Source organism: Carcharodon carcharias, chromosome 20 (genome assembly GCF_017639515.1).
Source record: "Carcharodon carcharias isolate sCarCar2 chromosome 20, sCarCar2.pri, whole genome shotgun sequence".
NCBI lineage: Eukaryota > Metazoa > Chordata > Chondrichthyes > Lamniformes > Lamnidae > Carcharodon > Carcharodon carcharias.
The window spans coordinates 33,183,554-33,206,288 of NC_054486.1; the positions used below are offsets into that span (position 1 = coordinate 33,183,554).

Below are 22,735 nucleotides of genomic sequence, written 5' to 3' on the forward strand. Positions count from 1 at the left end.
ATGGTGAGAGCACAGAATGTACTTTGGGTGGAGGACTTCAATGTCTGTCAGCAAGAGTGGCCCATTAGCATTACTACTGACAGGGCTGACCAAGTCCTAAGGGACATGGCCTGCTAGACTGGTTCTGCAGCAGGTGGTGAGGGAAACAACAAGAGGGAAAATCCCACTTGACCTCATTCTCAGCAATCTACCTGTCACAGATGCATCTGTCCAAGACAGTATTGGTAGAAGTGACCACCACAAAATCAATCATTGTGCCTACAAATTGAGGATACCCCCCATCATGTTGTAGCACTATCACTATGTTAAATGGGATAGATTTTGAATGGATCCAGCAACTCAAAACTGGGTATCCATGAGGCACTGTGGGCCATCAGCAGCAGCAGAATTATGTTCAACCACAATCTGTAACCTCACAGTCCAACAAATCCCCCACTCTACCATTAGCATTAAGCCGGTGGATCAACCGTGGTTCAATAAGGAGGGCATCAAGGAACAGCACCATGCAAACCTAAAAATGAAATGTTAACCTGGTGAAGCTACAACACTGCACACAAAGCTAAACGATCCCACAACCAATGAATCAGATCTAAGCTCTGCAATCCTGCCACATCCAGTCGCGAATGGTGGTGGACAATTAAACAACTATCTAGAGGAGGAGGTTCCACAATGATGGGGGAGCCCAGCACATCAGTGCAAAAGACAAGGCTGAAGCATTTGCAAACATCTTCAGTGAGAAGTGCCACATGGATGATCCATCTCGACCTCCTTCTGAGATCCTCCAGCATCGCAGATGCCGGTCTTCAGCCAATTTAATTCACTCCATGTAAAATCAAGAAACGGCCGAGGGCACTAGATACTGCAAAGGCTATGGGTCCTGACAATATTCTGGCAGTAGTACTAAAGACATGTGCTCTAGAACTAGCCGCACCGATAGCCAAGCTGTTCCAGTACAGCTACAATGCTGGCATCTACCCGGCAATGTGGAAAATTACCCAGGTATGTTCTGTCCACAAAAATCAGGACAAATCCAACCTGCCAATTACTGCCCTATCAGTCTACTCTCCATCGTCAGCAAGGTGATGGAAGGCGTTGTCAATAATGTATCAAGTGGCACTTACTCAGCAATAATCTGCTCACTGATACTCAGTTTGGGTTCCACCAAGGCCACTCAGGTCCTGACCTCTTTACAGCCTTGGTCCAAACATGGTCAAATGAGCTGAACTCTAGAGGTGAGGTGAGAGTAACTGTCCTTGACATCAGGGCAGCATTTGACAAAGTTTGGTACCAAGGAGCCTTAGCAAAACTGATATTACTAGGAATCAGGGCAAAACTCTCCAGTGGTTGGAGTAATACCTAGCACAAAGGAAGATGGCTGCAGTTGTTAGAGGCCAATCATCTCAGTCCCAAGACATTGCTGCCGGAGTTCCTCCGGGTAGTGCCCTAGGCCCAACATCTTCAGCTGTTTCATCAATGACCTTCCTTCCGTCATAATGTCAGAAGTTCGCTGATGATTGCACAATTGTCAGTCCCATTTGCGACTCCTCAGATACTGAAGCAGTCCGTGTCCATATGCAGTAAGACATGGAGAACATTCAGGCTTGGGCTGTTAAGCAGCAAGTGACATTTGCACATGTGCCAGGCAATGACCATCTTCCCATGTCATTCAATGGTATTACCATCACTGAAATCCCCACCATCAACATCCTGGAGGTTACCACAAACTGAATTGGACCAGCCATATGAGTACTGTGGCTATAAGAGCAGATCAGAGGCTAGGAATCCTGCAGTGAGTCACTCACCTCCCGACTTCCCAAAGGCTGTCTACCACCTACAATACGTAAGTCAGGAGTGTGATGGAATACAATCCATTTGCCTGGATGAGTGCAGCTCCAACAACATTCAAAATCAACGCCATCCAGGACAAAGCATCCCGCTTGACTGGCCCTCCATCCACCACCTTAAACATTCACTCATTCCACCACTGTCGCACTGTAGCAGTGGTGTGTTCCACATACAAGATGCACTGTAGCAACCCGCCAAGGCTTTTTTGAGAGCACCTTCTAAACCCATGACCTCTACCACCCAGCAGGACAAGGGCAGCAGATACATGGGAACACCACAACCTGCAAATTCCCCTCCAAGCCACGTGCCATCCTGACTTGGAACTATATTGCAGTTCCTTCACTTTAGCTGTGTGATATCCTGTAACTGCCTTCTTAACAGCACTGTGGGTCTACCTACACCACATGGACAAGCAGTTCAAGAAAAGATCTCATGATCACCTTCTCAAGGGCAATTGGGGATGGGCAATAAATGCTGGCCTAGCCACATCCTATGAAAAAATATATTTTAAAAAGTTCAATGTCTTCACGTGAGTGGTCAAGGTCAGTAAATGCATCTTCACATGATATCTCCTACCCACCCACACTCTCACAGTCCACCTGTGTTCTTGTTATTGGCTTTCAGCCAGACTGCTGCCCCCTATGTTGAGGTGGTCTGAAGGCCCAGAGCAGTTTAAGGGTGTCCTGCAAGGCCATCTACAGTCTCCTCCATTGAAAGTCAGCAGCCTTCCACCAGTCATGCTGTAGCCACTGGGGTTAACACCATGTTGGAGCACTAGTCAAAGCAAGGCACCCGCAAGACAGACAGTAAGGGAATGCACAAGGATGAATAGTTCAGTTTCATTGGTAATATTGGAAATGTTGGATAAAATTGCTACATCTTTTTTGAGCTGTATTTTATTTCAGAATTTTGTCTAAGAGGATTCTGTGATAGTCCGTGGCAGAAGGATGGAATAGTGGAGCAGTGGTGATGTAGTGTTGAGATTCCCAGGAATGTGTCTGTATTCACAGAGAATTCCTGGGAGTGTGTTAGTATTTATAAGGGATTCCCAAGAGTGCGTCTGTGTTTAGAGATTCCCTGGAAACGTGTTGATATTTACAGGGCGTGCCAAGAGAGGGACAGTACTTACAGAGGGTACCCAGGAATGTGTCAGTATTTAGAGGGTGTACCCAGGAGTGAGTCTGAATTTACAGAGGGTCTGTGCCCATATTTACAGGAGGTCTCCAGAATGTGCCAGTATTTACAGGGGACCCTGGGAGTGTCATTACTAATGGGTGGATTCCAGAGCTTATCAGTATTTACAGGAGGTCTCTGAGAGTGTATCAATATTTACAGGGTATAACTTAGAATGTGTCAGTATTTACAGCGCTCATGGGTTGGGGTGGGGGTTGTTCCAGAGTGTGTCAGTACCTACTTGAGGACCCTGAGTGTGTTTCGGTATTTACAGGGTGTTCCTGAGAGTACATCAGTATTTACAGGTGGTCCCTGGGAGTGTATCAGTATTTGCAGGGCTCTATGAGAGTGTGTCAGTATTTATAGGGGGTACCCAGGATTGTGTCAGCATTTACAGTGTGTTCCCATGAGTGTTTCCAGATTTACAGGGATCCCCCAGGAGTGTGTCAGTATTTACTGGGAGTCCCCAGAGTGATTCAATATTAACAGGGGCTCCTTCAGAATATATCAGCATTCACAGGGATGACTTGGTGTGTGTCTGTTTTTACAGGGGTTCCCAGGAATGTGTCAGTACTTATAGGGAAGTCCTGGGAGAGTGTCAATATTTACAGGTGCTTCCAGGAATGTGCCTGTATTTACAGGGCTCCCCCAGTGTATGTCAGTTTTTAAAGGGGAACACAGGGATTGTGACGGTATTTACTGGAGGTCCCAGAATTGTGTCAGCATTTACAGGAGGTCCTGGGAATATGCCAGTATTTATAGGCGGTCCTGGGAGTGTGTCCGTACAAGGGGTCCTGGACGTGTGTTGGTAATTAGAAGGGTTCCCTGGGTGTGCGTGTCAGCATTTATAGGGCTTCCCTGGGAGCCTGTGTGTATATACAAGGGTTCCCAGGAGCTTGTCAGTATTTAAAGGGAGTCCCAAGAGTGTGTCTGTATTTACAGAGGCGTCTCTGGGAGCATCTCAGCATTTACAGAGCATCCTTGGGAGTGTGCCAAAATTTATAAGGGGTTTCTAGAAGTGTGCAGATAATACAAAGCTAGGTGTGAATGTAAGCTGTGCGGAGGGCATAAAGTAGCTGCAGAGAGATATAGACAGGTTAAGTGAGTGGGCAACAAGGTAGCAAAAGGAGTATAATGTGGAGAAGTTGCACTTTGAAAGTAAGCCTAGAAAAGCAAAGTATTTTTCAAAAAACATGAAACTTATAAATATTGTTGATGTTCAGAGAGACGGGAGTACTCGCACAAGGAACACATCAAGTTTGCTTGCAGGTACATCAAACAATTCAGAAAGCAAATGGAATATTCATTAAGTACTGGCAGACTTTTGGGGACCCCTGTAAATGCTTACACTTTCCTGGGGACCCCCTGTAAATACTGACACACCCAGAAACTTCTGTAAACTATAAACTCCCAAAGAGCCCCCTGTAAGTATTGACACGCCAAAGAGCCCCTATAAATACTGACACACTTCCACTGACCCCTTTAAATCCAGACACAGTCCCAAGGGCCAGTTAGCAGAAAACTCGTTTGGAGTCATTCCTCGCCCTAATATTATGATATCTGAATACAAGTGAAGGTGTACTAGCTGGAGGCACAGTAACATTCTCCCTCACTCACCTTCCCTAGAGCTTAATGCTGCACTGGTTTGTGAAATGGCAACACAAGGAGTGCACTTACACACAGGGCTTTCCTGCTTCCCAGCACCAGACTTCTATTTACACTCAGCGATAATGGAAGCAGAACTTCAGCTCTCTGTCCATAAGACCTTTAGACATGGAAGCAGAAGTAGGCCATTTGGCCTATTGAGTCTGCTCCGCCATTCAATGAGATCATGGCTGATCTGTTAATCCTCAATTCCACTTCCCTGCCTTTTCCCCATAACCCTTGAATCCCTTACTGATTAAAAATCTGTCCATCTCAGCCTTGAATATACTTAATGACTCAGCCTCTACAGCCCTCTGCAGTGAAGAATTCCACAGGTTCACTACCCTCTGAAAGAAGAAATTCCTCCTCATCTCTGTCTTAAATGAGCGAACCCTTACTTTGAGATTATGCCCACTGGTCCTAGGCTCTCTCACAATGGAGAACAACCTCTCAGCATCTACCCTGTCAAGCCCCCTAAGAATCTTATATGTTTCAATAAGGTCGCCTCTCATTCTTCTAAACTCCAATGAGTACAGGCCCAACTTACTCAACCTCTCCTCATAAGAAAATCCCTCCATTCCCAGGATCAACCTAGTTAACCTTCTCTGGACAGCCTCCAATGCCAGTATATCTTTCCTTAAATAAGGGGACCAAAACTGTTCTCAGTGTGTTCTAACTAGCGCCTTGTATAGTTTTAGCAAGACTTCCGTATTTTTATACTCCATTCCCTTTGAAATAAAGGCCAACATTCTATTTGCCTTATCTATACCTGCTGAACTTGTATGCTAGCTTTTTGTGATTCATGCACGAGGACCCCCAAATCCCTTTGTGCTGCAGCTTTCTGCAGTCTTTCTCCATTTAAATAATATTCAGCTCCTCTATTCTTCCTGCCAAAGTGCATAGCCTCTCATTTTCCCACATTATATTCCATCTGCCAAGTTTTTGCCCACTCACTTAACCTGTCTATATCCCTCTGTAGACTCTTTGTGTCAAACTCACTGCTTGCCTTCCCACCTATTTTTGTGTCATCCGCAAACTTGGCAATAGTACATTCATTTCCCTCATCCAAGTCATTAATATGTATTGTAAATAATTGTGGCCCCAGCACTGATCCCTGTGGCACTCCACTAGTTACAGGTTGCCATCCTGAAAATGCCCCCCTTATCCCAACTCTCTGTCTTCTCTTAGTTAGCCAATCTTCTATCCATGCTAATATAATACCCCCAACACCATGGGCTTTTATCTTATTAAGTAGCCTTATGTGCAGTACCTTATCGAACACTTTTTGGAAATCCAAATACATAACATCTGCTGGTTCCCTTTTATCTATCCTGCTTGTTACCTCCTCAAAGAATTCTAATAAGTTTGTCAGGCATGATTTCCCCTTCATGAAGCCGTGCTGACTCTGCTTGATTATATTATGTATTTCTAAATGCTCTGCTATTACATCCATTATAACAGACTCTAACATTTTCCCAATGACAGATGTTAAGCTAACTGACCTATAGTTACCTGTTTTTTCTCTCCCTCCCTTTTTGAATAAGGGTGTTACATTGGCAGTTTTCCAATCCTCTGGGACTTTTTCAGAACTAAGGATTCTTGGCAGAGATAGTGGATCCACTATCTCTGTAGCTACTTCTTTTAATATCCTAAGATGCAACCCGTCAGGTCCACGGGACTTATCGGCCTTTAGCCCCATTAGTTTCCCTAGTACTTTTTCTCTAGTGATAGGAGACATTTATGATTCTCTCCTTTGCTTTCCTGACTTTTTTTTCCAGTCTGTTAACTATCTTCTGTCACTGTTGCCCTCAGATCTGTGTGCATTAGCTCTCAGCTGGTGAGGGACAGGAGGAGCATTAATTGGGGGATTTTTCTCTAGCCTCAGACTAGCTTCTAGCCTCTCTTTTTCTCTAGCGTCAGGCTCCCAAAACCTGCAGCACAGGTACCTCATGTAGCTACCTGGAACTTTAACCCCCCACTCCCCCACTCCCACACCATCGCACCCCACTACCCCTACACTATTCAGACATCCACCCACAAACTTTTTTTCTTTTGAGTGTATTCTTGTGAGATAGAATTTACTTACCGCTCGACACCTAGCTGCGGGAGTGTGCTCCAGGAGTGCATGACTGGTTATAAACTGTGACTCACAGCAAGCTGCTGCTTGTTCAAACATTCTGGACTATGATCCTCCTTGCAGGTTTGAAGCCTCAGCAACCAATTCACCAATCAGCAGAGGCTTCTTCGCAAATTCCCTCAAATACTCACAAGAAACCCTGATGGGGAGATCTCAGCTCAGGACCCTCACGCAAGGCCCTCAAACATTACCTTTCTTTACCCTTCATTCCCCTCCCATTCTGTTGACTTTTCTTAAACTATGTTTCCTTAAATAGTGAGTCAGCTCCAGAAATGGGACAATGAGTTGGATAGAGTATTATCCCTCCACTCCTTCCTGCTGCTTCTTCACTTCCACAGGCACCCCTTGGCGCACTGGAGGATACCCAAAGCATTTTATTCACAAGACTGTGTAGATATGACATTCAACTACATAGGGCATCACACCTGAGCCCAATCTTGCCTTCAGCAATGTCGGCTAGCAACTTGCAGCCCTGGCTCAGGAGGCACTGGGGCTAGCTGTGCTGTCCCCAGCAATAAGCAATCAAACCCATAATTTGTAGCTTCATGTTACAGCAAGCTTGGCCTAAATAGCCAAGTGGTTATGGTACTGGGTTTGTAACCCCAAGGTCAAGAGTTCAAATCTCACAATGGCAAACTATGAAACAATGTAACTTCATCTGAAACAGATGGAAACGGGTTTGTACTCGAAAGAGTTACAGCAAGCTGGGTGGGTGTACAGGCGTCTTATTAAGCTCTAGTGTACAGGCACCAAGTTATAGACAGCAGGACATCTCCCAATTAATGCTCCTCGCCAGCTGAGAGGTAATGCGCCCGCATCTGAGGGCGACAGAGGCAGAAGGTAGTTAACAGACTGGAAAAACAGTGAGGAAGGGGAGAAAATCATAAATGTCTCCTGTATTCAGCCAACTATTTGATTCTGATTTGTTTTTATGTTTATCTCCTGCTCTCTCTAAGGGTCCAGCGCAATTGACATGTAAAGTCAGCCTGGGGCCATGCTTCAGGCCTTAGTCTCAAGGTGCTGATTCCCATGGGTCAGTCTGGGGCTGTCAGTACACACTGACCCTCACAGCCAGGGGCCCTGCATGCTCCTGGTAACTACACACTGACCCCCCCATAGTCGGTTTGGGGCTGTGACTACAGACTGACCCTCGCGGTCAACCTGGGGTTCTGCTCCTGGGTCACGGACACAAGTGTATTGAAGGTGGGAGAATGGGCTCTTAGTATTTGTAAAATAATATGCAGTGAGACACACTGAACTGAAAGGTAGAAATGGGAAAAACAGTAAATTCAATAGTTCATACAATAACTAGAAAAATAATTTCAGGTTACTGTACAGCGTATGAAAAAATAGCTCTACAACGGAGCTACAATACGACGAGGATGGGATTCGAACCCACGCGTGCAGAGCACAATGGATTAGCAGTCCATCGCCTTAACCACTCGGCCACCTCGTCACCGACTGCAAGTGGCGCCGATTAGACACTTCATAAGGAAATCCAACCTCCAGTGCGCTCTATGCTGTACACGAAACTCAGTGTTGCGCGTTCCCGTCAAGAGCTCATTGCGCATGCACTACTTGGGAGAGGGCCGAGACGGATACTGCAGGCAGGTGACTGAAAATGCGGGGAAACAGCGCGAGGGACGTCATTGTACGCTGATACAGTAATGCACGTTGTGGCGGAGTAGTGCTCACCATTGCACATTAACATCCACCACTCCATAGTAGTATGGACCATCGCAATCCAGTATGCAGTAGTATACACCATTGTATTACTGTGCACTGTTAATCAATGTCAATATATGCTCTACGCTTCTCACTATTATCCAGGCACCATTACTCTCTAATGTGCAATACAACGCCTAATATACACTACTAGATTAATGTACGCAACTATACACTGGGAGGAGGCTTAGACTGCATTCCACACTAAAAACAGTAAGCTACAACAGTAACTTACATTTATATCAAATACATAGCACAGGAGGATCATCACTGCAGGAGTTCCTCAGGGTGGCGTACTATGCCCAACCATCTTCAGCAGGTTCATCAATGACCTTCCTTCCATCATAAGGTCAGAAGTGGGGATGTTCACTGATAATTGCACAATGTTCAGCACCATTCGCAACTCCAGATAGTGAAGCAGTCCATGTCCAAATGCAGCAAGACCTGGACAATAAACAGGTTTGGGCTGACAAGTGGCAAGTGAAATTTGTACTACACAAGTGCCAGGCATTAACCATCTCCAACAAGAGAGAATCTAACCATCACCCCTTGACGTTCAATTGCACTACCATCACTGAATCCCCCACTAGCAACATCCTGGGGGTTACCATTGATCAGAAACTGAACTGCACTAGTCATATAAATACTGTGGCTACAACAGCAGGTCAGAGGCTAGGAATCCTGTGGCAAGTAACTCACCTCCTGACTCCCCAAAGCCTGTCGACCATCTACAGGGTATAAGTCAGGTGTATGAAGGTATAGTCTCCAATTGCGTGGACTCACCAAGTCTCCTTAGACAGCACATTCCAAATCCACGACCACTATAGTCTAGAAGGACAAAGGCAGCAGACACATGGGAACAGTACCATCTGGAAGTTTCCCTCCAAGGTACACAACATTCTGACTTGGAAATATAATGCCACTCCTTCACTGTCACTGGCTCAAAATCCTGGAACTTCCTTCCTAACAGTAGGTACCTACACCACATGGAAGCAGCAATTAAAGAAGGCAGCTCACAAGCACCTTCTCAAGGGCAATTAGGGATGGGCAATAAATGCTGGCCAGCCAGGGTCACACATCCCATGAATGAAAAAAAAGGCCATTTGGACTATCGTGTCTGTGCCAGACCTCTGCAAGAACAACTCATCTAGTCGCACAGCCCCACCTTTTCTCCTGCAATTTTTTTTTCTTAAGAGAATTATCCAATTATCTTTTGAAGGCCTGAATTGAGTCTGCACTCTCAAGCAGTCCATTCCACATCCTAACCACTCACTGCATTAAAAAAGTTTTTCCTCATGTCATCTTTGCTTCTTTTGACTGCACAACAGATAAACCAGAGAGCTGGAGTCAAAGTAAGTGAATCTTTTGCAAAACTGTTAATTTTGTGCAATAATCACTCATTCGTACCATTTTATCCACTACATTAAACTATATTGTGGTTGCGGCATCACTTTCCGAGCGTCTGAGCTGAACTCCAAGGGTACCGGATATGACAGCATGTCAGTGCCCAACCAGGACTTCAGAACGGATTGTGGTAAATATTATAAATTTCACTCCAGGTTGTGGACTACTCTTGAGCATTCATGGCAGATGTATTATTAAACAAATACACTTTTCAGGCATTTCTTCTTTCCCGTTTAAATTTTCTGCCAAATGAGGAGCATCTCTCCTTCATGAAAGTTTTCACTCTGGCTGTTTTTGATCTGTAATTTTCTGTGACTGTACCCTATGATTAAGTTTTAGTTACAACTTGGTGTTTACACTTTCTCTAGACTCCATCCATCCACTGACATCCATTTGATCTCCCAATACCCTCTGCTGCTTTAATTATTTTAGGTTCTTTGGCTTCAAGCTTCCTTTATAACAAGAACATTGTCTTTCTACCTCCATCTTCTCCACAATGGGCTCTGAACCCTTAACTTCTCCTCTGAACAGTGGACAACCAATTCTCATCCATCACAACTAACATACTTCTTCATCCCGTGGCCATCGTTCCAACCTGCCATATTTGTTCTCACATCTGAACTATGAGTGTCAGCTGTAGTTCAGTTGTAAGCAATCTTTTGGTCTTTCTTTCCATCCTTAGCAATGAGCTTCCTACAGCCCATATTAATAGTCCAGGCTCCCAGGACCACTAATTCTGCTCACTCTCTAAAGATTCCATCCCTTTCTCCTAGATTCTACACTGTATCCACTCTTCCATTGCCATATCCATCACCTATACAATTCCAATATTCTTTCCACTCCGGCTTTCTGGAGGGACGTGTAGTATATTGGGTTAATAATTATAGTAATGAGTTAGTGATGTGTATCATGATGTAACAGTGACATCAATAGTGATGTGCTAGAGAAACTAGAGTAGATGGAAGTCTGTACTCAAGAGAGATTTACCTGCCTAGTAGCTCATTGTGTAAGGAGTGTAAATAAAGTTGTTTGAAACAACCTACAAGAGTTACTCAAGATAAGATAGGCCTCGCAAACAACATACTAAAAAAGACTATTCCTACAGGATATCTTTGTTTGGGAAAATACTACAGGAAGAGCAACTGGAAAACATGGTGCTGCAAGATTGAACAAAGATAAAAGAAAAGCATCTGGGATGCTCTGAAGAAGTCATTCAGACTCAAAACGTTAACTCTGTTTCTCTCTCCACAGATGCTGCCAGACCTGCTAAGCTTTTCCAGCATTTTGTTTTTATTTCAGATTTTCAGCATCTGCAGTATTTTGCTTCTGTCTTTGTTCAGTCCTGCAAACACCCTGTTTTCCAACTGCTCTTCCTGAAGTATTTTCCCATACAAGGGCCTTCACAGGAGTATTATCAAACAAAATTTGGTACCAAACCAGATGAGGTATTAGGACTGGTGACCCAAACCTTGAGGTAGGTTTTAGGGAGCATCTGAAATGAGGAAAGAAGCAGAGAGGAATAGGGAAAGAATTTCAGAGGGTGAGGCCCGGGCAGCTGAAACAAAAAGAAATACAGACTTAAATTTATATAGTGCTTTTCCAACCAGAGGACATCCCAAAGTGTTTTATAGCCAATGAATTACTTTTGAAATGAAGTTCCTGTTGTAAAGTAGGAAATTCTGCAGCTAATTTGCACCATACAGTTCCCGCAAACAGCAATGTGATAATGGCTAGTTAATGTCTTTTTGATGTTGATTGAGTAATAAATATTGGCCAGAGCACTAGGGATAACTCTCCAACTCATCAAATAGTGCTACAGAACCTTGTATATCCACTTTGCAGAGTAGAGGAGGCCTCAGTTAAACATCTTAACTGAAAGACAGCACCTCCAATTGCGCAGCATTTGCTCAGTATTGCACTTCCTCAGTATTGTTAGCTTTGATTTTTGCACAAAAGTCCTTGAGTTGGACTTAAACCTGCAATCTTCTGAATCAGAAACAAGAGTGCTATCAATAGATGCACAGCTGTCACACTGTGACTGCCAATGGTGGAGCAATTAAAATCAGGAAAGAACAAGAAGCCAGAATTGGTGGAGCACAGAAATCTCAGAGGGTTGTGAGCTGAAGGGGATTAGAAATAGGAAGGGTGAATAGGGAAGGATTTGAAAACAAGGATGAGAATTTTAAAATCAAAGCTTTGCCATACCAGGAGCCAATGAAGAGCAGTAAGCACAGGGGTGATGGATGAATGGGACTTGGTGCAATTTAAGATACAGGCAGCAGAGTTTTGGATGTGTTTATGGAGTTTATGGAGAGTGAAAGATGGGATTGGCCAGGAGAGGAATGGATTATCAAGACTTGGAAGTATATTGCCGTTCCTTTACTGCTGCTGGATCACAATTCTGGAACCCCACCCCCCCCACTCCCTAACAGCACTGTGGGTATACCTGCACAGCTTGGACTGCAGCAGTTCAAGGAGGCAGCTCATCACCACCTTCTCAAGGGCAATTAGGGATGGGCAATAAATGCTGGCCTAGCCATCAACACATCCCATGAATGAATTTTAAAAAAAGGTAATAAAGGCATGTATGAGGATTTCGGCAGCAGATGACCTGAGGCAGGGGCAGAGTTTATGAAAATGGAAGCAGGCAGTCACAGTGATGGACCAGATATGAGATCAGAAGTTCATCTCACAATGAAATTGGATGCCAAGGTTAAAATGGTCTGGTCCAGCAGCAGACAGTAACCAAAGAAAAAGATAGTGTTGTTGGCTTAGACTGAAGAGAAGGACTTCTGTCCTCCCAATAATCACTTGGGGTAAGGCTGCTCATTCAGGACTGTGCAGTTGGCTAGCAGTGGAGGGGTCAAGCGAGGTGGAGTTGAAGCAGAGTTGGGCATTGCTGTTTATTCCGCTACACATCGTTCCACCATCCCCCCCCGATTCCGTTCTAATAATCGGCTCGATTATCAGCCAGTTCTAAAGGCTCTTTCAGATGTTGATGATCCAACCACACAGCTCCAGTGTTTTATATTTTCAATATATAGTTTTTACTTTCATCACCTTATTTCCCATTCAGGGAAAGAACAACGATCTTTAGCATACAACTTGCTAATTTTGTTCCCACTAGCACCTTGTCAGCCACTCTATAAGTAAATTGCTCCTCAAAAGTGTTAACTAAAAATATAAATAAAATCATATAACAGCACAAACTCATTATGAACCAACATTAGATGATTGGTAGGAGCATTTAGTATAAAATGTTGGGAGAAGATAGTTTTAATTACTTTTGCCTGCTTCCATCTATCAATTGCAGGCAAGTGTGGACATGACAGGATTAATTAATGACCTCAGAGTAAAGGCACCCCTGGTAGCAGCGACCGCAATATGATGAAATTTTACATCCAGTTTGAAAGGGAGAAGAGCAGGTCTAAGACTAGTATGTTAAACTTAAATAAGGGCAACAATGTGGGGATGAAAGCTGAGCTACCTGAAGTGAACTGGAAAACTAGGCTAGAGGATAGATCAATAGAGAAGCAGTGGCAGACATTTAAGGGGATATTTCAGAATAAGTACATTCCTACTATAAAGAAAAATTCTAAGGGGATGATCCACCATCCGTGGTTAACTAAAGATGTTAAGGAAAGCATCACACTTAAGGAAAAAGCATACAACTCCGCAAAGATGAGTGCCAGGACAGATGATTGGACAGAATATAAAGAACGGCAGAGAACGACTAAAAGGTTAATCAGGAGAAAGAAATTAAAGTATGAGAGGAAGCTAGCTAGAAATGTAAAAATGGATAACTTGAGTGTCTACAAGTATTTAAAAAGGAAAAGAGTAAGTAAAGTGAACGTTGGTCCTCCAGAGTGACAGTGGGGAGTTATTAGGTAATAAGGAAATGGCAGAAGAAATGAACAAATATTTTGCTTCTGTGTTCACAATAGATACAAAAAAATTCCAGTAATAGCTGCAAATCACATGGTCAACGGGAGAAAGGAACTTGGTGAAATTGAAGTCACTAGGGAAACGGCACTGAGCAAATTGGTGGAGCTGCAGGCTGGCAAGTCTCTGGGTCCTAATGGACTACATCCTAGGGTCTTAAGAGGTGGCTAATGAGATAGCTGATGCGCTGGTGTTAATTTTCGAAAATTCACTAGATTCTGGAAAGGTTCCATCAGATTGGAAAGTAGCAAATGTAACCCCTCTATTCAAGAAGGGGAAGGAGGCAGAATATACGAAACCATAGGCCAATTAGCTTGACATCTATCGTGGGCAAGTTATTAGAATTGATCATTAAGGAGGTTATAGCTGGGCACTTAGGAGAACTCAAGGCAATAGAGAAGTCAGCTTAAAAACAAAAAACTGCCGATGCTGGAAATCCAAAACAAAAACAGAATTACCTGGAAAAACTCAGCAGGTCTGGCAGCATCGGCAGAGAAGAGTCAGCTTAGTTTTGTGAAAGGAAAATCATGTTTAATCAATTTCTTGGAGTTTTTTTTGAAGGAGTAACAAGCGCAGTGGATGAAGGGGAGCCTGTGGACGTACTTATACTTGGATTTCCAGAAGGCATTTGATAAGATGCTACATCAAAGATTACTACAGAAAATAAAAGTGCATTGTGTAGTGGGTAACATATTAGCATGGACAGAAGATTGGCTGGCGAGCAGAAAGCAGAGAGAATGCATAAATGGGTCTTTTTCTGATTGGCAGGGTGTGACAAGTAGATTCCCACAGGGTCTGGACTGGGGCCTCAACTTTTTATGATTTACATCAATGACTTAGCTGAGGGGAGTGAAGACATGGTAGCTAAATTTGCAGATGACGGAAATATAGGTAGGAAAGTATATTGTGAAGAGGGCATGAAGTTGCAGAAGAATATAGGTAGATTGAGCGAGTGGGCAAAGATCTGGCAAATGGAGTTTAATGTGGGAAAATGTGAAGTTGTTCACTTTGGCAGGAAGAACAAAAAGGCAGAGTATTACTTAAATGGAGAACAGCTGCATAATTATGAAGTGCAGAGGGATCTGGATGTTCTTGTACGAGTCAGACAAAGTTAGTAGGCAGATACAGCAAGTAATTAAGGCAGCTAATGGAATGCTATCCTTTATTATGAGAGGGATTGAACATAAAAGTAAGGATTATTATGCTCCAGTTATACAGGGCATTGGTGAGACTGCACCTCGAATAGTGTGTGCAGTTTTGGTCTCCTTATTTAAGGAAGGATGTAAATGCATTGGAGGCAGTTCAAAGGAGGTTTACTAGATTGATAACTGGAATGTGTGGGTTGTCATATGAGGAAAGATTGGACAGACTGGGCTTGTTTCCACTGGAGTTTAGAAGAGTGAGGGGTGATTTGATTGACGTATACAAGGTCCTGAACGGCCTTGACAAAGTGGCCTTCGAAAGAATGTTTCCTCTTGTGGGCTAGTCCAGAACTAGGGGGCAGTGTTTTAATATTAGTGATCACTTTTTTAGGACAGAGATGAGGAGAATTTTTTTCTTTCAGGGGGTTGTGCAACTTTGGAATTCTCTGCCTCAGACGGTGGTGGAGGTAGGATCATTGAATATTTTTAAGGCAGTGGTAGATAGATTCTTGTTAGGCAAGGGAATCAAAGGTTATCAGGATTAGATGGGAAGGTGGAAATCAAAACACTAGATCAGCCATGATCTTATTGAATGGCAGAGCAGGCTCGAGGGCCCAAATGGTCTATTCCTGTTCCTATTTCTTATGTTAGATGGGCTTTTCCACTGTAGATTTTAGACCTGTAGCAGTGTAGAAATTCTCAGTTGGATTTTAGTCACTGATCCTCCAGCCCCACTGCAGGTTAGAAATGAAAAAGAAAGACACAAAGTTACAGATTGCTGGATGCTCCTTTATCAACCCCAAATCTAATGTGCAACTCCAGTTGGCATGGACATCCTTCCTTCTTCAGGTTTGCTAGGTAGAATTCCTGGAAACTGACACGGGAGATGCTAATATCCTACGTCATCTACATAAGAGAAATGACCCTGCCTCTCTACATTGAGGCTGCTCCAGGAAATGTACATTAAGAGCACAGCAACAAGGAGTGCAGCTTAGAATCCCCATGCTCAGAATGGGCACATTGGCACCATTAGGGAATGTCTCTGCCTGCATTAGAGGAAAAGTCAGCTCCGAGAAAGTTACAAACCAGGAAGACCCAGTAACTTTGCTACCAGAGACAGTGAGCCATGCAAGTGGCACCGTCTTTCCTCATGCAATATCCTGCAAGAAACAAGAGTTTGAACTCTATTAAAGGTGTGTGCACACAACCTCAAAAATGAACTCTGCATTACAGAATGATAGCTCATTACTTAGGGTGTCAAGGGTGACCGAACTGGAAGACTCATATGAGTAATCAAAATATAGATCTCAAAGCTATTGAGAACAAGAGGCAGAAAATACACAAAACAATGAACCTGCCCCATCCTATTTATTGCATGACTTGTTACAGTATAATATACAGTAATTTTGACCAGAAAAGGATCCTTAAAACATCTGGTACACTAAGTTGGACAAGGTTACACAGAATTCAAGATTACACTTGGATTGTGAAGAGGTACAATGGAATCCAATTTGGTGATAGATTCAGGCAGTCCACTCCAAGTGATAACCAAGTAATTAATGATTTTATCAGAAGGGAGCAAAGCCTATTATGCACATGCTTTTTACAGTGCAACATTGATCAATCTTCAAACAGTGGTATGGAAGATTAATGCTGGAAAATAAGTGTCATTGCAGAGTAAATCACTGCCTAGTTTTTTGAAGTGCTGGTGAGAAACAAGAAAGAGAGCTTAGCTGTGTTGGCCCCAAGCCAGTTGCATTAAGCTAGCCAGTTAACTGGTTATTTAACAATCCAATAGTGCCTATGCTGGTTAATAACTCAGGCAACTGTCTTTCAAAGATAGGAAATCAGCTTTAATCAGTGAAACTGCCTGAATGTTATAGATGATTATTATAATTCTACCAGATGGATTGCAAGATTGGACAGTATGTTTTGATCACGGGAAGTGACTGATCACTACAAGCAACAATTGATATACCTGTAGTTTGAGACCACTGTAAATTAGTAAGTAGTGGTGAAGCAGCTGGCTAACTTACATTTTAGATTGTGTATTGAACATGATGTGGACGTTGAAGTTGACCAGGAACATTTTTGAATACCAGATAGCAGGTTACATTGACTAACGTGGGCTCTATGTGGCATGGGATTACAGTATAAAGGTGAACTGGAGTCCTAGATAGCAAGTTACTGGCTTATGTCAACTTAATTTAACCAGCTGTTGTACAATTCTGTGACCTGATAGCAAGTTACACGCATATGGACGCAATTTGATCACGTGTTGAACTGTGTAGGTGTATTAGAATTCTGAATGTCAGATAGCAGGTTAAACAAACCAATTCTTCATACGTGAGCATGTCTGAAGGTGCACATGAGCAATTCCAAAACAGTGACTTCCACCAGTTCAATCATCGGACCTAAAAATTTCAGAATTCCTTTGAAGTAAGTGAAGTTTATTTTCCAAGGCAGCCAAGTGTGTCAGTTGAGAGTGTGGTTAACTGTGGCTGCACTTCCAAAGGCCCAAAGTGAAATTGAACCCTAAACCTCGCAGCCAAGGTAGTACACTTCCGGTTCACGTCCATGTTCCAAGTCAAGTATGCTGATCCCTAGCCCACTCTCTTCTCCAGCTAATTCATCCAACTTCTTCACTGCTGCCATTAGTCGACAGTGAGCCACCACAAGCTGCCTTTTCAACTGTAAGTTAGAAGGAAAGCAGTCAGAAGGAAGTTCAATGAACAACAGACAGAAACAAGCACTTGCCAGACACTGGCTAGTGCCAGACAAAGTGGGAAAGACAACTGATCAGTTATCTCAAAAGCAACACAAGACTACACAGTAAGCCACGTTCACAGGAGGCCTTGGCTGCACACAGCAATACAGATAGGCATTCAGTGAGGGTAGAAATAATTCCATCAAAATTAGTTATATTGGAAATATTAATCCAAGATCGCTGCTTTAATGGTTAATTGACTGAGTGTTGATGCAATTAACTGATCTCATCAGTGCAACAATTTTCGGCTTGAGTTTATTTGTGCAGACTGAATTATGACCACAACTACACTAGATGGAGCACTTCCTGCACATGTGCAAATGCAGTGTATCTGTGACATCACTGACAGTGATGTTCCAGGCAGCTGCCTGTATTAAGACATACACAGATGAGAAACCCAACTCTGTTCTTGATTCCCCCTTGCCATCTCCCCCCACTGCAACCCCTTGCTACTTCTCCTCACTCCCCATCGCTCCCACCCACTTCCCTCCTGTTACCTTTGCCACTTCTCACTCTCCTCACTGCCTCCCCCACAGCCCCTCATCACTTCACCTCACAAACCCCTGCTCCCTCACACTTTGCTTGTGGCCCTATGCCACTGGCTCTTTCCCCATCCCTGCTGCTACCCCCTAACCCCACTCTCTCTGCCCCTAGCTCGCTTCCAGAACAGATAGCAGGGAGTGGAAGGGGAAAGTGAAGGAACCAGTGAAGTGGAAGGGGAAAGTGAAGGAACCAGTGAAGGGATTAGCCAGGGATCACTGGAGGAGAAGTGGCAAAGGGAGGGGGAGGGAAGTGGGAAGGAGTGGGGGGAAGTAAGCCAGTGGCAAAGCTAGTGGTGAGGGGCTGCAAGGGAAAGGGATTGGAACAGGGGTTGTGAGAAGTGGTAAAGGGTGCAGGCAGTGCTTGGGAGCCAAGGTATCAGGGCGCACAATGATGATGTAAGTGGTTGGAGAAACCATGCATGCACCAGCGGCCAAAATAAACTTGACGATTTCCTTTTCTTATTTGGCAGTGACAGGAGTTAGTGCAGTTGATTTTCACTCTTGCTCTCCTCCCTTCAACTTCCCCGCACTGTGTTATGACCTAACTGTACGTTTTATCACTTCCAATGGAGGCACGATCAAGATCCAAAAAATGTCACCATCGAAATTGCACCCATAAACATGCATCAGACTACACTAGGTCATCCTATAACATGGCCTGTTCAGCATAGGCCCTTTCTGACCATATTTACAATCCAGTGCTGCATCAAATGAACCCACTGTGGGATGAAAGACCGCAGCTTAATGGCCTCCCTTAGTACCTTGAACTTTTACTTAAATCACTGAAGTTCCCAGGTGATTTAGGTTTGAATTATTTTCAATCATGGCTTCAAACATTTTGAAGCTCTTTGTTTCTTACAAATGTAAAAGCGTAATCTTATATATGTGCAGTCTTATTTTCTAAAGATTTAGAACTTTAGAGATATGGAACACAACACTACCTCTCCTATGTGTTGGGTTAAGCTCTGCGGTTGGAGGTTCACGGCTGCAGCTTCCACCTCAGAATTGCTCTGCAACTTGTAGCTGAAAGATGAAATAGTTACACAAATGGATCACTTGGAATTTGTAGCCTTGTTTCTAAAAACAAGATCACTTCAATTTATTCTCAGAGCATCCCAAATCAACCAACAAGTCCCTTTTGAAATGTTGTCTCCATAATATAGGCAATCAACAAGTGCATAGCAAGGCCACGGAAAAAGAAAATGAATGATCATTTTTTGTGTATTGTGATCTTTGAGGAAGGAACATCAGAATGCTCATACTATGCTTTAAAGATCCACTTGAACAGGCCTCATTTTTACCTAGAATTTAACACCTCACTTGATGGACAGCACCTCAGATGTGCAGCACTCCCCTAATACAGCACTGAAGCGTCAGGCTAGATTATGTGCTCAAGACTCAAATGTGGCTTGAACCCACAGACTTTGATTTGGACATGAATGTTACGATTTAAGTCAAGTTGTTAATCATTTCCAGTCCTTCATTAAGTGGCCAGCAGAAACAACTGTTTAAAGCACAAGCCCAATGTAAAGCAGTCAAAATGACAGCAAAAGCCACAAATGAAAGTAGCCTCCTCACCCCACTCCTCCCCCATCATGATCTTGCAGCTAAAAACTAAGAATTTAACATTGAGACAAGGAAACGCCACTGACAGAGTTCAGTACATTTTTTGCTGAAAATCAATCAGAAGCTGCTTAACTTGGTAAAAAGGAACAATGATTAGCAGTTGGAGTAAATACATTCTCCTACCCCTTGGAAATATCCAATAGGTAAATTTAATTCAGGAGGAATTACAAAGAAAACTATCCTGAAGAGGTGTAAAAAGAGCAGCATCAGCAGAAATAAATGTAAAGCACAAAAGAAATCTAGGGAAATAGTGGAGGCAATCTAAAATGAAAGGAGAATCCCTGTGATTATTGAAGTTAAGGGGAAGTCACCTAGGCTGTACCAGAATTAGAAGGACTGAGAGTTAAAAATTCCAGCTTTTAACATACATCAGGATAGGCTTAAATAAATTATATTTACAAGAGAGACAAACCTTCAGTTACATCGAATATACAACACAAAAACAGGCCATACGGCCCAACTAGTCCTTTAGGAACAGTGGACCATTCAGCCCCTGGCACCTGTTCCGCCATCAATGGGACCTTGGCTGATCTGCATACCAACTCCATTTCCCACCTTGGCTCCACATCCCTTAATAGCCTTACCTTGGAAATGTCCAAGCTCAGATTTAAAATTAATTAAGATAGCATCTACAACTTTTTGTTGAACAGAGTTCCACATTTCAAAATAATAAATAGGAGCAGAAGTAGGCCATTCAGCCCTTTAAGACTATTCTGCCACTAAAGAAGATCCTGGCTGCTCTTTTACCTCAGCTACAATATCAATATAGTATCCAAAAATCTACTTGAACCCTTCTATCAACCTTTGCAGGAAGAAATACTCTCTCCCGAATGGCCTGACTCTGTGAATAGTGGTGGACAGTTAAACAACTCACTGGAGGAGGAGGCTCCACAAATATCCTCATCCTCAATGATGGGTGAGCCCAGCACATCAGTGCAAAAGATAAGGCTGAAGCATTTGCAACAATCTTCAGCCAGAAATGCCGAGCGGTTGACCCATCTCAGCCTCCTCCGGAGGTCCCCAGCATCACAGATGCCAGTTTTAAGCCAATTCGATTCACTTCACGTGATATCAGGAAACAGCTGAAGGCACTGGATAGTGCAAAGGCCATAGGCCCTGACAATATTCCGGCAATAGTAATGAAGACTGGTACTCCAGAACTTGCCGCGCCCCTAGTCAAGCTGTTTCAGTACAACACTAGCATCTACCCGGCAATGTGGAAAATTGCCCAGGTATGTCCTGTACACAAAAAATAGGACAAATCCAACCTGGCCAATTACCACCCCATCAGTCTACTCTCAATCAAGAGTAAAATGGAAGGGGTCATCAACAGTGCTATCAAGCGGCACTTGTTTAGCAATAACCTGCTCGCTGATGCCCAATTTGAGTTCCATCAGGGCCACTCAGCTCCTGACCGCATTAGCACCTTGGTTCAATCATGGACAAAAGAGCTGAACTTCCCAAGGTGAGCTAAGAGTGACTGCCCTTGACATCAAGGTAGCATTTCACAGTGCATGGCATCAGGGTGCCCTAGCAAAACTGGAGTCAATGGGAATCAGGGGGGAAACTCTCTGCTGGCTGGAGTCATACCTAGCACAAAGGAAGATGGTTATAGTTGTTGGAGGTCAGTCAACGCAGCTCCAGGACATCACTGCAGAGTTCCTCAGGGTAGTGTCCTGGGCCCAACCATCTTCAGCTGCTTCATCAATGACCTTCTTCCTTCCATCAAAAGGTCAGAATTAGGGATGTTTGCTGATGATTCCACAATGTTCAGCATCATTCCTGACTCCTCAGATACTGAAGCAGTCCAGTCTATATGCAGCAAGACCTGGACAATATCCAGGCTTGGGCTGACAAGTGGCAAGTAACATTCTTGCCTCACAAGTGTCAGACAAATGACCTTCTCTAACAGGAGAGAATCCAGCCATACCCCATGATGTTCATTGGCATTACCATCACTGAATTCCCTATTATCAGCATCCTGGGGGTTCCCATTGACCAGAAACTGAACTGGACTAGCCATATAAATACTCTGGCTGCAAGAGCAGGTCAGAGGCTCGGAATCACGCGACGAGTAACTCACCTCCTGACTCCCCAAAGCCTGTCCGCCATCTACAAGACACAAGTCAGGAGTGTGATGGAATACTCCCCACTTGCCTGAATGAGTGCAGCTCCCACAACACTCAAGAAGCTTGACACTGTCCAGGACAAAGCTGCCTGCTTGATTGGTACTACAAACATTCGCTCCCACCACCAGTGACACACAGTAGCAGCAGTGTGTACCATCTACGAGATGCACGGCAGAAATTCATCAAGGCTCCTTCGACAGCACCTTCCAAACCCATGACCATTGCCATCTAGAAGGACAAGGGCAGCAGATAGATGGGAACACCATCACATCGAAGTTCCCCTCCAAATCACTCACCATCCTAAATTGGAAATATATTGCCGCTCCTTCAGTGTTGCTGGGTCAAAATCCTGGAACTTCCTTCCAAACAGCACCACATGGACTGCAGCGGTTCAAGAAGGTAGCTCACCACTACCTTCTCAAGGGCAACTAGGGATGAGCAATAAATGCTGGCCCAAGCCCGCATCCCATGAATGAATTTTAAAAATTTTAAGATTACATCCCCTGTCCTAGACTCCAACAGCAGGGTAAGCTTCCCTCTATCCCATTAATTCCTTTCAAAACCCTAAAATGCTCAATCCAATCATCCCATAACCTTCTGTATTCCAGGGATTTCAAGAAACCCTATCTTCAGTTGAGCAATGAATTTTTAAATTTCAG

At 43.7% G+C, this 22,735-nt stretch overlaps 2 protein-coding genes and 1 non-coding gene across 6 annotated transcripts in view; all 3 read right to left on the bottom strand.

The window, feature by feature from the left end:
- Positions 1 to 6,807, bottom strand: part of LOC121292725 (serine/threonine-protein kinase PAK 4-like) — a 66,357-nt gene extending 59,550 nt beyond the window's left edge. For both annotated transcript variants that reach the window (XM_041215051.1, XM_041215050.1), the window contains exon 1: positions 6,749 to 6,807. The gene's annotated coding sequence lies outside the window, so the exon portion shown is untranslated. The remainder of the gene's footprint in view (positions 1 to 6,748) is intronic.
- A 1,366-nt stretch (positions 6,808 to 8,173) lies between these two features.
- trnas-gcu lies at positions 8,174 to 8,255 on the bottom strand. The gene has a single exon. It is a non-coding gene; the product is annotated as a tRNA-Ser (tRNA).
- An 8,106-nt stretch (positions 8,256 to 16,361) lies between these two features.
- The window catches only part of oip5 (opa interacting protein 5), a 32,621-nt gene continuing 26,247 nt past the window's right edge, over positions 16,362 to 22,735 (bottom strand). For all 3 annotated transcript variants that reach the window (XM_041214997.1, XM_041214995.1, XM_041214996.1), the window contains exons 5-6: positions 19,263 to 19,344; positions 16,362 to 17,703 (exon numbers count right to left, since the gene is read on the bottom strand). In XM_041214997.1, coding sequence (XP_041070931.1) covers positions 17,548 to 17,703; positions 19,263 to 19,344 — 238 coding nt within the window. In that variant the 3' untranslated portion in view covers positions 16,362 to 17,547. The remainder of the gene's footprint in view (positions 17,704 to 19,262; positions 19,345 to 22,735) is intronic.